We start from the raw sequence: 16,775 nt of genomic DNA on the forward strand, positions 1-16,775 counted from the left end.
AATTAATAAACTGCTTCACTAGCTACTGTATAGTTTTTAGAAAATGCTTTTTAAGTCTGTCCATAAAGAAAAGATTTATTGCCATGAGAATTTCGCTTCCAGCTCTTGTGTCCTTAGTGGTTAAAATACGGAGCTGGTAAAGTGTGTAACACCATCCCCTCCGCCCCAAAGTCCATCTCTTGTCATGAGCTGCACTCATACATTCCAAGCAAATGCCAGGCTTAATGTGCAACGGCCTGAAGTATGAAACAACTTCCATCATTCATGGCTCTTGCAAAAATCTTGGAAAGTGAAAGCTGTACATATTCCAAGCAAAAGACTGAAATATATCTATGCAAAGCAGAACTTCCCTGTAACGCAACCTTAGTTTTATTTTTATCATTTCCTTTAACCCTGGCTTCACTATCATAAGGACTTACTTTTACTTGCACCAGCTCCCACTGACACACAACTTTACACAAACAAAACCTTTTCTGGAAGGGACGGCTCTGCACCAGACACTCGCCCTCATGTATATGGATGCATTTGACTTAAGTTTCAAAACCTTACAACACACAAAAGCCATCAGTTCATGTGTTGGGCTACATGATAGCTACAGCAAGCAAATATTAGGATTGTATTTCAATTACTGCTATGGTTACAAAATCAGGGTGGACACTGGAGGGAAGAGGAGAAAGAGAAACAAATCTACAAAGACGATAAATCCTCAGAGGAAAGAGAGGGTGGCGTAGAAACAGAGGGAAAGAGAAAGGATGAGGGCTGGTGGGTGGGGGATAAAGCGAGGTCATTTTAACACCCAACGGAATCGAGGCAAACAAAATAATAAAAAACCAAATTCTTCCAGGGAAATAGCATTGATAAGATCACCACAGGATAAAGTGACACAAAGAAAGAAAAATGCGAGGAATTGTTACAACTTGTGTCTGCAACAAGCAACGCAATTCGTATGCGCTTGGAAGAAGCAAGATCAAATATTCAGCACGTATGCACAGCAGCTATGAGTAACTGAGCCGCCATCCTTCTCTATTGCACTTACTGAGCCACCGACAGCTTAAGAAGAATTAGTTCCTACCCAGTCTAGTTCATAATCCAGAATTTAGGCATGACGGGTACAAGGTCCTGTTTCAGTACACAAAACAAAATATGATTAGCTTCACCCATCACGGTAATACCTTAATCCACAGCAAGGCACACTGTCTGCAGGCAAAGCTACTGCCTGGGGAGGATTTTAAAGCATAGATCAGGAGCACACTGAAAGGTTGGCTTTGAGGACTTTAGAACATAAGCGCAAATGTAACAGGAGATACAATTTCAGAACAGTGAGTTTTGTCAGCAGTTGCAGAAGCACTGTATTTTTTTAACTATTTCACAGTCCCCTCCCTGAAAATATTTCTCAGTTACCAATGCAGGAAATCTTGTCACTTTTTTTTTTTAATATATTGGAAAACTTTGCTTTGGACATTTTTTTTCTTAGGCTGCTTTCATTACTTTATTGTGAAAGGCAAGATGAGCAATTGCTGTTGAAAGCTCTGAAGAAATGCAACATTTTTACTTCTGCTCAGCTGTCCAGAATCATACAAAGAAAAACCTTCTGGCCCTGAAGCAATGCATGGTGTTCTGCTAAAGCGACTCATTTCCCAGCCAGCTTGATAGGAAGACATGGACTTCAAATGTTTTATTATAGTAAACAAAATATCTTCAGTCATGAAGTGTTAAAACAGCTAAATCTAGAGCTTCAGTGGCTCTGACCCCGACTTGACTGCCTATGCCAGCCTCCTGCCTGAAATCAGTATGGAAATCTCACAGACCTGGGCCCAAAGAGGGACGCCCTTCCCAAGTCCACCAGATGTCCCAGGATAACACTGCTCTTGGGACAGTGCTCTTGCATCTGTACCCAAGAGTTACTGCAACAGCTGAGCCAAGTACCAAACCGGGATGGGGGGCAAGAGATTACTCCAGCCATTTCTCACTTTGCAGAAGTCACACCATCACAGCTCACAGGCATGGAAACACACGTTATTTGTAAAACAAGAAGGAACAGAAGACTCCCTCCAAACACAGACCCCAACCTGTATCTGAGGAAAGCCATCCACCGTTGCAGCCAAGGCTTTGACACTTGGCTGACATGCTGTGTTTCTGGACAAAGCAAGCAGCACGTGTCTGACAGACATAGGAAATGCACCCAGGTACCTGAAAAGCCAGTCCTGCTTTTCCTCTCTGATGGAGAGCTGCGCAATGCCTGGACTAGGATTTTCACAGCCACCGGTAGGTTCTGCACCCTTAAGTCTCATTAGGTCAAATAAAAATTAGTGCTGATGACAACTGGCTAACTGCAATTTCTACCACATCTCTCCTCCTCCCCCAAAGCTGTCCAGCATTATTAGGTAAATTACAAGGTTCAGTTAATATGGATATTTTACCATTATAAATAGCAACATGGTCATTGCCGGTCTGTTTTCTTTTCTGGCTATGTTTTCACTGTTACATCTGATAGACACTTTCAGATTAATTTGCTTATTATTACTGTTCAACCTAGTAATGTATACTAGGTAAAACCAATATCCCACAACCCTACATAGCTCTGATATGGAAATAATCTATTTCTTTTTTAAAGAGCTGTACAGATTCTGTCAGGAAGACAAGCACAGCCAAGCCACTCATATTACATTTTACTTAAATTTCACAAAATTACATATCCAGCAAGGGGTGAATGGAGCGGGTAGAAGAAAAAAAATAACAGGTCAAATTGAAAACTGTATTTTTAAGCTCAATTATTTTCATCACCTGCCTGCCTTTTATACCTCCTTTCAGAGCTCATAAATCTCTAAAGGTAAAGATCAATGCCCTGCAAAATCGAGATAGAGGCATCAGCTCCACTGAAAAGAACTGCTGTGACACAGCCTTCCAGTGGTTCAGTGCACACTATTTATCTTTCACTCTGGTAATCCACATGGTATTGCACTTCCAAGTTATAAAACCTTGAATACTTTAAAACTTCAAAAACAAACTGTAAGTAAGCAGTATATTAAGGCAAAGGCACCACCACCAATTCCAAGTTCATAATATTCTCAGCCTACTGAACCTCATGTTAATATGCAAAACGTGTTATTCTGCATATTTTTACCATGTACACTTAGGGCTATATGTTTCCTCCACTTTCTAATGCAATACATTTTAATAAAAAAATCAATGTGTGTTTTTGGTGGGCAGCATAAAGGTTTTATCCACTCAGCTCTGAATCTAAGAAGAAAGCAGTATTGATTTAGATGTTCGCTCATTCATTTACTAGGACAGTTTTAAAGCATTAAGTGATAACCTGACTGGGAGGCACACTGTGAGGGAAACTGAGACTACTGTGATAAATTAAATCAGTTCTGGAATGTCATCTACAATACTTTAATATTTGAAGGAACAGCCTCCTGAAAAAACTAAACCAGGAAACCAGCACCTTGGCTTTCTATAAATGCCAGGTAATACGAACTGATTAAAGTACACATAGATAAATAAATTGCTTATTATAGAAACATAACATGAATGAACCACATATCCTGTTTGTGGTCTGTAGATGTGCTTATATATCAGACAATGTATGCATTTATCAGAGTGGCTTTCATTTCCTGCTACAAAGTGGTTATGAACCAGTCAAGGGTGTGAAATCTTTTGCCATCTATCTACTTTCTCTAAAAACCCTGGCATCAGACAGTATCCATACTGGTATCATTTATTCCTATTTATTTTATAGAAGCAAATGAAGTCACACATGTCACCAAACAGCATTATGACTGCTGTGTGCCAAATCATGCTTGCATTGCTCAGGTACGTACTTCCATGAGGCCACAAGGATTTGGTCTCACATCTGGGTCTCACATCTAGAGGAGACTGTTCTGCATTCTTTCATGTAGGCACAAAGAAAATGCTAGTCCATCTGCCACGGATTTGGGCAGCTGATGAAACAGGCCCAAAGTCCCCCCAAACTTCACTAATTACTGCAGTCATTAGCTGAAGGAAGCTTAGATGACTTTGTCTATTGCCTAACGTGTATATTCTTCGGAGAGTAGGGGCAGTCAAACAGAACCTAAGCAGTGCTGGATGCACCAGCAGTAATAGCATTAGCAGAATCTGGGGAAATCTGAAATTCCTTCCTAATGCAGGATGCAATCTGGTAAATTACTAGGCACCCTTGTTTTCAACTTTATTAAAAAACCACTGCCAGAGCATGCATGAAACAAAGTGATATAGTTAATAATAAGAACAAACATGCCTATAATAGAGATTATTCAGACTTAAAATTCATGAATTTACATGTAAGAAATAATTTTGCTCTGAATATTTCCTACATTTTTTTCTACTTTGTGTTCATGCTGAGTATTGTTAGTAGATTGTATTCTTCAAAGAGGTAGCTAAACAGAGAGGCTTTTTACATCACATGCATGCTTAAACAAAAACAAAGTACAAAACTAGCATATAGAATGCTAAAAAACACTCTGCATTTGAAAAGGAGGAAAGGTCCTGGAGCTCTGAATAATGCCTCTTACTCTTAAAGAGTTAATGTATGTAGAATTTTTCTGGAAGAGCGGCAGAAAGCCCCTGAGAAGCAAAGGTGCTGCTTGTTCACCATACTGTGTTCTGGAACTGATTGCAATTTCTGTTTGAAAGGACTGTGCCTTCGTACGTTAGGTTTTGGGACAAACCCTGCTTATCCAGATTAAAAAGTAATTTGTATTAATGTACAGTTTCAGCTATTAAAGCACGGAATTCTCACCATATGCATCAATAATTTAATCTTGTTCTTAAGTAGCCTCACACTTCCAGTAAAAAAAAAAGGCAGGGAGTGTGTGGGGGAGAGCAAACTACAGAAACTTTAGTCCCCAAAACAGATGCCAGTTTTAGATTTATTCAGCCAAGGAGTATTTAGTTTGGCTCAGCTATGCTTACGTTGAAAAAACACTTGCCTATTCCAAAAAGTTTTTAACAAGCTCTGCTGCAGATGCTGTTGCCATTTGGCATGTCACCGTCACTGTGTGGTGCAGCAGAGAGAGAACTCTTGACCACAGGTTTTCCTTGGCAGGGGGAGACAGTGTTTTTGGCTATTGCTCTTCTTCTGGCCAACTGGCTGCATGTTTACGGAGTGTGGTTTTAGACGGGGTGTTAACAGAGGTTGGGTTAACAGCCTAACCCATACCAACAGTGAGGCAAAGGCATGACCTATCCAATCTAAGAAAACAGACAGAATAAGCTTGTATATGTTGTTGCTCTCAAACCAGAGTCTCCTGCATGCACTGCACCTATAGACAATAAGATGTTTTTCTTTGCCTCAGGATAGATGACAACAACTTTAAAAGCTGTACCAGTCATGCAAAGTAGAAATATATAAAAACATGTGGTTGCTTAATCTTTGTCGGCTTGATTTCATTTTCTCACTCATGACAATTTTACCTTGGCAAAATGCCACTAAAAGAAGTTCAGTGAAGTTACTCCTGTTTTCCACTATGATGAGATATCTTGAGAGGATAAAAAGCCTACAGAGTTAAACTGCAAACTTCTGTCCTTGTGTTTCCACTAGCTAGGAAATGGCAGCTCTGAAAATGAAAAAAGCCTAAGTGTTTTGACATTGATGAACTCAGTTCCAGGGATATTAATGCAGAATACCTTCATCAGAGTGCATCTAAAACTGGGGAAAATTTATAAATGCCAACTTGTAGCTTAGTTTACCTGCATTAATACTATACCAGTACATATGCCTGAGATGTCTCAACCTAGTAAGACATACAGTAACTTTAAAAAACACTATGACATTTGACTCATATAAATAAATTACTTTTGTCCAAATTCTGACTCTTTTTTTTTTGATGGTGACACTTTTGTTGCACTCAAGCAAAAGAAAACATTCCAGTTTTACACACATTGTTGGTCTGCTTTTCTAGCACTGCCATTACTCTGACACACCATGCACCTATCTGGAAAAAACAAATACTGTGTGTACTCTCTCGACATCAGACACTTTTTACTTCACTCTTCATTAACTGACAATTTTCTTTAAGCCAGTTATGGAGCACGGGCATCATCAGAGAACCAGCCAGACCATTTACTTAAATTCCACTAATCTGCACCAAAATCCTATTTAACACAGTACGGATCAGATAGCCCAACCTGAACTTCAGTTCTCTCTCACCACGAGTACTAGGACTAGGAACATCTTGAAAGTTCATAGACATAGTTCAATTTACTGCAGCATATTAAAAAAAGAGTATAACATGACTAAGAATGAAGTAAGCAGTGTCTGGCTACATCCCCCACTGTCTGGGTAACCAGTACGCAAGAGTAATACAAGAAAAGCATTTTATTATTATTATTTTCTCTTTTTACCATTTTGGCTTCTGAATGCATTGGGGGGACTTGAGGTGAAGCACACGGATTATTGAGGTTTGGCCCCTGCATCCCCATGATGTTGGAGTTCATTGACATTTGTCGCTCCATCTTTTAAAAGAAAGAAAAAAAAAAAAGAAGTCTTAAAAACATCTGGAGACATTTGCAAGAATTTATGCTTAGTTTCTATTTAAATGGACTCAGCTTTATTTCTTCAAGTCATGACTGGAAAAATAACAATCTGTGTCGTGAATTGCATGTGTGTATGCATGCAGGAGTGTGTTTCATCAGAATCGACCCTGAAAACTCACAGCCAATTATAAAGAAAAAGGTTCTTTACTAAACAAATGTAGCAGCCACCCAGGTTTGTGCTTTTTTGTAATGATTTTCTCCCTTTCAGTATAACAACAGTCAGAGTTAAGTGGTTTTAAAAGCATCGCTTGTATAAAGTTGTAGCTTCCCCTGTCAGTGCAGCTCAACTTAGCTTGTTAAAAACATAAATAAAAATCTACAATCTCAGGAATACGAAAAACGAGTTGGCTTTTTTTTTAATTCACTCAGACTGCTCAGCTGAGAAGAGGCTTCCATGTGTCTTGTAAGGGAAGCTTTCATGTACTGCTGAGATAGCAAAAAACAAAGCAGAGCTCCTCTTGGCTATTCAGATCCCTTTCTGCAAGCCCTTTCTGCAATTTCACTAGGCTGGGAGGGAAGGATGCAATTTTCAAACAAAACCTAATGGTAGTAAGGCCTGGATAAAATAATTTCCTGGTGTATCTTCCCTGAAGAGGCAAGCTCTGTTACACTGCTAGTCATTGGTAGGGTTGATAAGTAGGATTATGGTGCTGTTTTCAACCAGAGCTGAGCATCCTGCCTTGCTTTGGACCAGTCCCCTGCGTCTTTGGCTCACAGAAGAAAGAAGGTTTTGAATCTTCTTGAGCCCTTCCAACCTGGGAAACTATTTTTTGTGCCCTTTAGTGAGGTCTTGGCTTCCACCCTCCATGATCCCAGCAAGAAGAGGTGATGGATGCTGGGCCTGGGAGAGAGGACAATATCCCATTGCCTGCTGATGGGGAAAAGCTGCCTCTGCCAGGGCCCCTCACCATCTTCATGGGGCAGGAGCAGCTCCTGCTGCCATCTCTGCAGCTCTTTCAGGAGGACTTTGGGGCAGGAGCTGCAGCTGGGGCTGTCTTGCTTCTGTGTTCATGTCTTTAGGGGGTTCTCAGCTGGAGCAAACCAGCTTGTCTGCACTCAGACCTGCCCAAAGGTCTCTCCAGCAGCAACCCGAAGCCCCTGAGCTTACACTGAAGCAGGATGTTTGCTCCATTTCAGGTTCCTTAGGAATCATGCCAGAAAAAAACTCCCACAGAGACATGTCTTGTATTTTTTTCTGTTGAACTTCCTGGTCGATATTCCAGGAAAGCCTTATTGACAAGTTACTAATTACTTGACTTATTAATGACTGCTCAAATAGCAGCCAAACCTGAATCTATGAAGCCCTCTGGAGTGTTTTCTTTGCTCCAGCAAAGCCAGAACAAGCAGTGCTTTCCTCCCTCCCATGGTCAATCACACTCAGGTTTGTCTTCCCAGACTGATCACCATGGAATGAAACAGAAACTTCTCCTGTCAGAGTCACCTCTTCCCTGTGCCACCCTTACTCATCTCCATCCTCAACCTGCCCAAATGTATTATATTGTTGTTAAACTCATTTAAGAATCTGAAGCTACAATTGCAAAGCACCCCTTTGTCTCCCAGAAGATGGGAAATATTCCCATCTCTGTAGAGATGAGTGGAAGGTGAGCAGCGATCATGACCCAATTCTAATTAAGTGCAATTACCAGGCCAGAAAAGTAAGTCACATTTCTTTCTTGCTAGCTGGTTATCTTCAAAAACAAGAGGATTACTTAGAGTTCATTGGCATAATTCCTGTGCATGGCTTTTCCAGTTTTGTCTGACTTGAGAAAAATCTTTTTGTTCCAGCACAGACATACTGATCTCACCTACATGACCAAGTGTGAGAACCAGAAATTGTAATCTCATGTAAACTGTTTCTAATCACTCTCACACTAATTAACATGCCATTAACTACACCAGAAATATTCTTGTGTAAGATGAAGCAGTGAAATAGGTCCAGCTTCCTCAACTCATCACACTTTGATTTCTTTAGAAAATCCTGCAGACTTTCACATCTGCATAGGTTGAATTGTGCAAAAAAACCAACTCCCCCTGCTTTCCCCCCAAAAAAACCCAAACCAAAATACTTACAGGCATGAGTACAGCAGAAGATCCAGGCATGGTAGGGTTGGGCAGGGTGCCAGGCATAGAGGCAGGCATAGGCTGTCTTTGTCGGTTGTGTAGGTGCAGTAGTGAAGACAGAGAACCTGGGACAGGCCTAGAAGAAAAGGAAAGAAAGCTGTCATAGGCTGCGGAGACCAAACAAGCCCTACCGTGCCAGCCATTGCTAGGCACAGGCAACTCTAGACAAGCAGGCACAGATAATCCAATCCAGCATTTGTCCTCTCCTGCATAAATCAGTAGAACAGAAAGTTTTCATGAAGCAGATGAATCACCTTCCCTCTACTATTTATCGGTTAAAGCACCAGTATAGCTCATCCAACTGAACATGAATGTAAAGGTAACAGCCAGTCTCAGTCTACACACCTCTGCATCTTACAGTGGCTGGCAAAAGAGTTCTACAGACAAAGCAGGAAAATTTCCTGGCATTCCACATCAGTGCATTGCTGTAAATTCAGCCCTCAGGAACAAACGCATCTGGACGATGGACTGCAAACTATGACAGAAAATTAAACACTCTTAAACTAATTTTGAAGTTTTATCACCTGTAAATAAACTACTCTAAAATTATAATTTCATCTTGCTTTTGATATTTTCTCCTGCACAGCTCTACCAAGCCTTTGTTCCAAAGTAAGTTAGCAGTTACCAGGGCATAGAAAATGGGAAAAAAAGGATGAAAAGTAGAAAAATTACGTTCAGATTAAGTAGCTTGTAAAGGCAAAAAGTGCAGACTATTAAAAGGCAGAGTGAGTTATTTTGGCAAAAAGAGTTCAAAAGATTTAGAAGGATTTTTGTAAGTACAGCATAGGGAAAAGAGTGCAGGCCCACTCACAAAGAAGAATCATCATAAAATTAATGGATTAAACAAAGCCAGGACTGCTTTTTGAAAATAGCTTTTAAGAATGTGGTCTTGGGAGTAGTTAATCAGTTTTGAAGAAGGTATGAGTTGCTTGAAATTTGTGATAAATGTAATTTGCTACCTTTTCAAACAGCACAAAAATAAGAAAGCTTTCGCATACAGTACCTCAACAAACATTGCTAGTGTAAGTTAGTACATTAAATTCTCACAGGGCAGGTTGCTCTGCAGTATAGCATAAGGTTTACACTGTTTATTAGGCAGGAGAGGTATGAGAAGGATGGGAGAGAAGGAGGTATAGTCCACGAGCTTGAAAAGCCTCTGCAGCAGGGAGCATGGAAAGAGTTTTAAGATGTTTGGAGCCTTTAAACATCAGGGCTGATTATCAGCCTTGGCAGAAGCATCCTGTGCTTCAGTGATGAATCCATAGCTAGCCATAAAGCTTCAAAATCAGGCTGGGCTGGTCAGTGAAGCAGAGTCATAACCTCAGAGCTGTGAGGGAAAAGACAGTCACTTCTCCCACTCGGTCTGAACCATATCACACCCAATCAAAGAATCATAGAATAGTTAGGGTTGGAAAGGACCTTAAGACCATCTAGTTCCAAACCCCCTGCCATGGGCAGGGACACCTCCCACTAAACCATGTCACACAAGGCTCTGTCCAACCTGGCCTTCAACACTGCCAGGGATGGAGCATTCACAACCTCCCTGGATAACCCATTCCAGTGCCTCACCACCCTTACAGTAAAGAATTTCTTCCATATACCCAATATAAACTTCCCCTGTTTAAGTTTTAACCCATTACCCCTTGTCCTGTCTCTACAGTCCCTAATGAAGAGTCCCTCTCCAGCATCCCTATAGGCCCCCTTCAGATACTGGAAGGCTGCTATGAGGTCTCCATGCAGCCTTCTCTTCTCCAGGCTGAACAGCCCCAACTTCCTCAGCCCATCTTCATACAGGAGGTGCTCCAGTTCCCTGATCATCCTCGTGGCCTTTCTCTGGACTTGTTCCAACAGTTCCATGTCCTTTTTATGTTGAGGACACCAGAACTGCACACAATACTCCAGGTGAGGTCTCACAAGAGCAGAGTAGAGGGGCAGGATCACCTCCTTCGACCTGCTGGTCACGCTCCTTTTGATGCAGCCCAGGATACAGTTGGCTTTCTGGGCTGCAGGCGCACACTGCCAGCTCATGTTCACTTTCTCATCGATCGACACCCCGAAGTCCTTGTCCGCAGGGCTGCTCTGAATCTCTTCTCTGCCCAACCTGTAGCTGTGCCTGGGATTGCTCCTACCCAGGTGTAGGACCTTGCACTTGGCATGGTTAAACTTCATAAGGTTGGCACCAGCCCACCTCACAAGCGTGTCAAGGTCCCTCTGGATGGCTTTATTGATAGGGCTTTATTTCTTGCCCCTCCAATTTTAAGTGATTCTGGCAATCACAAATACATACACCCCTCCTCTAACTTTAGCTGTCACTTTCTTTTATCTAACAACAAGCAAAAAGGCCAAAGGCCTTGAACGATGGAATTCACAGCGATCGCTTATGGAGAACATCACACCCAGGCTCCCAAAGCAGAGGTGCCTGTCTTATGGCAGCACCAGCTTCTTCTGACCTACAAATCTCATCCTCTTTTGTCCAGGACTCAAACCATCTAATTATCTCTTCCCTAAAGCTCCCCAGTGTTTTCCATCATTAGACTGCCAGTTTTCCAACCTTCCTCTCTTTAAGCCCGTTCTCCCCCAAAAAACATTTCTGTCCCAATAAATGCCACCTTGAAGCCCTTGCTCTGCCTACACTCTTGTACACAGACACCTCTGCTCCTCCCACCCAGCTGCCCTCAGCTGCCCTCTCTTTAGCAGCTGTGCATTACTGAACCCATCCTTTTGTCTTGGTTCTGCATGGAGAGAAGTACCCTGTGTCTTGAAGGATGCTTTAAAAATCCTCCCAGACACATACAGTACTTATTCAGAAGAGGGAAAAAAAAAAAAACAAAACAACAACAAATGTATCTCAGATACAGACAAGAAGTTCTTCCCAAGCCTCCCTGGTTAACTGCTCATGGAGGAATATGATGTGCTTTACATTTTCATACCTCCCCAAAGAAACTCAAGAAATTACTCCCAAATACAGGGTGTAACCCTGTGAGCGGGTGCAAGAAGCACTGTGAGGGAGCATGAATCAGCTTCTGGGAAAGGGGACTCTATGGTCAGCCTAGCACAAGGCTAAGCCTAGGGAGCTGTAGCGCAGGAAAAATGGGCTCAGAAAACCTGCTTAAAGTACAGAGCCCCTGACCCATCCTACTCTCCACATAAAACACAGCTGCTCCATCTACCAGCACTCATTCACACAAGACAACTGACGAATTATTAGGACAGGGTCAAAATAGCATAAAAAGCCAATTCAGTGATCTTTTGACAAGAAAAATGTGAGAAGATACCAGGCTGAATGTGAGAAGAATGATCTCAGTTTGGTTTCCAGAGGCTGCGGTGACCCACACAAGCAGAGTTCACCTCCCACCAACTCACCTCACCTCACTACAACTACAGCCTGGCAGAGCAGTAGACAACAAGCTCAAACAGGTCTTCTCTATCTTGTACTTTTAAAGGCCACACAATAGCTGCCAAATGAAGGGTTGAGACCAGCACAGTGGGGCAGCTGCAGAGCAGAACAGAGTGTGCTGTATCCCCTGCCAGGGATGCACCCTGGGATTCCTCCCAGGCAGTGAGGAGTGGACAGGAATGGAGAGAGTGCTGGTGCACTCTCCTGCCTGTCCTGGGACCAGAGTGAGGTGTGCACCCGCCCGCACAATGGAGCTCTGGAGCGCTCTGGGTCCACCAGCTTAGCCACAGCCTATAGGAACTGTTCTGGCTAACAGAAGCAATGCATTCAGTAAAAATATCACTTGAGTTTGCAGTGGGACCAAAGCAAAACAAGTGCTGTGACATACCCCCACCCCCTAAATTCATTCTCAGACTGTCCCACGTACAGACCCTTTGTACAAGTCACCAGTTTCATAATAAGCTTAGGTGTTAGGCTGTTTGACAGAAACTTATTTTGTCCTGACCTATGCAATTTGTGCAAGTGATTCTCAAGGGACTGCACGGTTTGAGTTTTGCTTATACGTTCCAGAGCCAAAAAAATTTCCAAAATTGCTTTAATGAGTTTGGGAATATGGGACTTGGGCAAAAGGGAATTATTGGTATTTATTAAAATGGTAAAGAAGCTTCTTTGCTGTCCCCAGTTTCACCTTTAATACTGTGCTTTGCTTTAGGGGTCTGCATGTGCTTTACACTTAGCTACAGGAAAAAAGTCCTCAGTACTTCAGGTATTTTTTCTTGCTACACTCCTGCTAACCTGTTCCCAAGTGTGTTTTTTGCAGGGAGATGCAGAGCAGTCAGAGAAACCTTGTGCTTCCAAGCTGACCTTTGTTGAAAAGTCTGCACCACTCCTGCCACCAATAAAAGTGCTACATAATGCACACCAGATTCCACTCCCCATGGGGAAACTGATATTGGCCAGTACTCATGGATACTTCTATTGCTTCCACATTGAATACAGGTCATCGATTAGCATGCGCTCGTGTACACTCACTTGCACAGAGCTCAGGGAATGTGTATAGCACAGAGCTCAGGGAATGTGTATAGCACAGAACCAAACCGGCTGAGATACACAATTTGTCTAAGACGTTTCTTCTTCTTCCAAGGACAACACAATCTCTTTTGTTGTTGCTTTCTATCCTGCAGCAAAGAAAGTCAGTGAGAGTTTGTAATTGTTATTTTTAATGTTGGAAACATCGACTCTGCTCCTCTCTTTGTAAATGCTGAGGAGGTGCTGCCTGCAGCCTGTCAGTCAATATTGCTGACTGAGGGATTTTCATTTCTTGGCACCTGTGCTGCTAAATAAATAGGATTGTTGGGCAAACAGCCCACAAATAAAGGACAGATAAGATAGAGAACTGGCAAGTGCTCAACCTCACTGAAAATCTGACCATCCATGCTTTTCCCCAAATATTAGAATTTTCATTGTGTTCCAGCAGGACGTTGCTGTTGCGCATCATGGGGGGGGGGGGGGTCACAGTCAGCATTTGCACACTACCTCTTTGGTCCTATGTGGCCTGGATGAATAGCATTATGGTAGCTTAGTAAAACACCACGTTAGACAAGCTGCTGTAACTGACCACCTTGGCTCCTCTCCCTCCCTCTGCACGGTCATGCTAACACTGTGAGTCATCCTTACTAACATTTAAACAGATGGGCGGTACCCCACTAAGCCGTGGTGACTCGATCATGTTCCATCATATGACTCTACCCAATGATTAAAGATAACTCCATTAATGCAATCAAATATGTAGGATACATACTTCGCTATGTGCCTTCTTGATTAATACCAAATATTCTGTCTGCTATGATGCAACACCTATCTGACCTAGTTTTCTAGGCTGTCTGATGACTAAACACTGCATTCACCTATTAAAAGAGCAGCCTTCCCTTAACTTGTAGTCTTCAAGGACAATTTGTTGCTGAGGTCTCAGGAGATTAGGATCATTTTGGCCTAGACCATCCAGGGCTATGTGTAAGAAGGACTGAAGCTATTTAAAGTATCACTGCAGTATGTTTTCTATTATGGTAAAGCACTCAGGGTCAGCATGGGGTCCAGGTAAAGCACTCAGGCCAGCACATGGGTCTTAGCATGACCTCTCTCCTGCTCCTTTCTCTCCTGCATGTAGCATTCATCTAAGGTCAGCAGGAATATCTACACCATAACCCAGTTAATTCTACTTCAGTTAGCTCTGGTGTGGGAAAAGTAAATCCATAAGTATATGGAGCTGCACTGGAGCAAAGGGACTCATCTCTTGACTTTCTCTGGCCTCCAGACCCAGCCAGCGCACACTGGAGCATCTCACAGGTGGCTGGATGTACTATGGCAATTCGCCATGTTGGGTCAGCACTAGCTCAGGGATTTCTGCACCACACTCCAGTTACGCAATACAGACTTGCCCAGGCTTTCATCCCTTTTATATATATGTATGTATATACACATATACACGTGCATATCTATTTATTATAACAGTGCCCAGAAGTCTTGGTTTAAAAACTGGGTGAGGTCCTGCCCCCAAAAGCTTATAGACCAAGGATAAAATGAGGAAGAGTGAGTGGAAGCAATAGGGAGACACAGGTAACTAAGGCAGCAATGATACCTTTATGATCAATGGAGTGAGGAGCAATGACTGCGTACCAGCAGCATGGATCTTTTAAAGGTATGTCAGCATGTGCATGTAGTTTGGGTGGCTGTCAGGCTGAAGCAACCAAGGAGCCTACCATGCTGAAAATGAGCAGTCTTCCACCCTGAATATGAGGCTCTGAATGTCTCATGGACAACCAGGTATTTTTGCAACTAAACTTTTAACTGCTAAAAAGTAAGCTCACTGGAGGACATGGTGCTACAGACCAACTGCAAACCTCTTCCATAGCAGCTGCTGAGGCCAGAGTACCGGACCCAAGTGCTGTCCTTGGCCTTCATTATTTGAAAAATTCAGAGGGCAAAGATGTGGAGGGGATGCTTTAACCTGAGAAAAGTGCACTGACTGCAGGGGTTGCCTCACTGCTGGCCTGCTGTTGTTTAACCTGCAGTGCCATTATTTAAGCCTATCAATCCAACTATAACTTTCTTCATTTGTGGCCCATTATTTTAGGTGTTCCCTCCGCCCCACAAAAGTAGGGCAGTTCTGTCTAGTTTCAATTCACTCATTTGTCATTCAGAGGAGGAAAGAAAAAAACAAACACAAAGGAAAGCAACAACAAAGCACAGGGCAAGTACTCAGAATACCTCACATAGTTGCAGGGACCTCACCTGACCTGCGTATCCCATGTTTAACAACGTTTTAATCACTGCATCACCAAAGAGCCAAGCTTTCCAAGAAGTGGGAGGTTTGTGTCGCCAGGTTTTTCAGGGAGCCAAACCATATTCAGGGAAAAAGAAAACTGGCACCTAAAATTAATGGCTCTCTGCCAACCCAGTAAAGATCCTTGTTTGTGTTTCTCAGACAATTCAGACATCTGCATGATGTGGGTAGATTATTATTATCAGTAGCAGACATTTATACTGTGGTGGTGCCCAAAGGTCCCAGTAGGGACCGGGACCCCATTGAGCCTGGCACTGTACAAACACAGATAAGAGACAATTCTTACACAGTGTGTTTACAATGTAGAGACACAAAACAGATGAAAAGTAGAAGACAGAGATAGAACATAGGAGCAAATAAACATGCTAAAGAATTGAAGACAATTTATTGGTGCTCCTCTGGTTGCTTTTTTTTTTTCTTTGTATGTTTTTTATTTAACTCGTATGCTCAAAATGACAGGATTGAGGAAGTTTGCAAGAGGAAGGGAGTAACTAAGATTGAGACACAGGAAGGGCAATACTCCAGAGAGGGAAAATTGTGGCTCATAACTCAGAGGATTTGGGGAGCATCCAGACAAAGCTATGGTTTCTGTAGAGGTTTTTAAACAGAGTGTACATGTATTTTCACATATGTGTTTCCTTAAGTTATTTTCCCAGTGTTGGACAAGGAGAAATTTCAGCCTGGGAAAGAGAAACTAGCTGATGGTAAAGACACTGGCAAGGTGAAAGTGATGCTTGACATTGTAATGAGAAACTGAAGGACTGAGATAAGATAAGGCTAAGCTGTGAAAAGTCTTAAAGACAAGAAGCTTGATTCAGAAGTGAAGGGAAAGCTCATGTAAGTGTTTGCGGAGAGCTGGCACAATTAAGATAACAAGCTATTCACTGGCACAGAGGTAGAAAGAATTCAGCAACAAGCATCACAAAAGGAGCAAGATGCAGCATACAGATATGAAGTGATACAGACAAAGTCAAAAGCATGCAAAGAGATGCTACTTCTCAATTCACATACCCTTGATGTCAAGTGAGAAGCTGTTCACTGGGAAAAAAAAGCAACTCCACAGAGATGCATTCTTGCTCACTTGCATAAAGTCACAGGGACAGAATATGTAACTGAAGGAAAAGAATAAGGAGAAAAGAAAAAAAAAAAGGACAGGGGATTGTAGCATGTACAGTAAACCACTAAAAACCTGTGGAAAAATGGCTCCAAATTTTGTTAAGAATTTTGTACTTTTCACCCAAGCTTGTAGGAGAAAAGCCCTGCAAATCAGCAGTGCCAGTGCAGTAATATGTTTAGTGGAACAAACTCTATTTTAGTCAATGATAACTCTTGCCTTTAGAAACTCCAGTTGTGCTA

At 42.2% G+C, this 16,775-nt stretch overlaps 1 protein-coding gene across 3 annotated transcripts in view; it reads right to left on the bottom strand.

Annotated features, from left to right (window-relative positions):
- CREB5 (cAMP responsive element binding protein 5) overlaps positions 1-16,775 on the bottom strand; it is a 254,026-nt gene that overhangs the window by 62,008 nt on the left and 175,243 nt on the right. For all 3 annotated transcript variants that reach the window (XM_057424865.1, XM_057424866.1, XM_057424867.1), the window contains 2 exons: positions 8,629-8,755; positions 6,367-6,477 (listed from right to left, as the gene is read on the bottom strand). In XM_057424865.1, the coding sequence (XP_057280848.1) occupies positions 6,367-6,477; positions 8,629-8,755 (238 nt within the window). The remainder of the gene's footprint in view (positions 1-6,366; positions 6,478-8,628; positions 8,756-16,775) is intronic.

The sequence above is a fragment of the Pezoporus wallicus genome, unplaced genomic scaffold (genome assembly GCF_028554395.1).
Source record: "Pezoporus wallicus isolate ANWC-B61680 ecotype Strahan unplaced genomic scaffold, APGP_CSIRO_Pwel_v1 contig_3181, whole genome shotgun sequence".
Lineage (NCBI taxonomy): Eukaryota > Metazoa > Chordata > Aves > Psittaciformes > Psittacidae > Pezoporus > Pezoporus wallicus.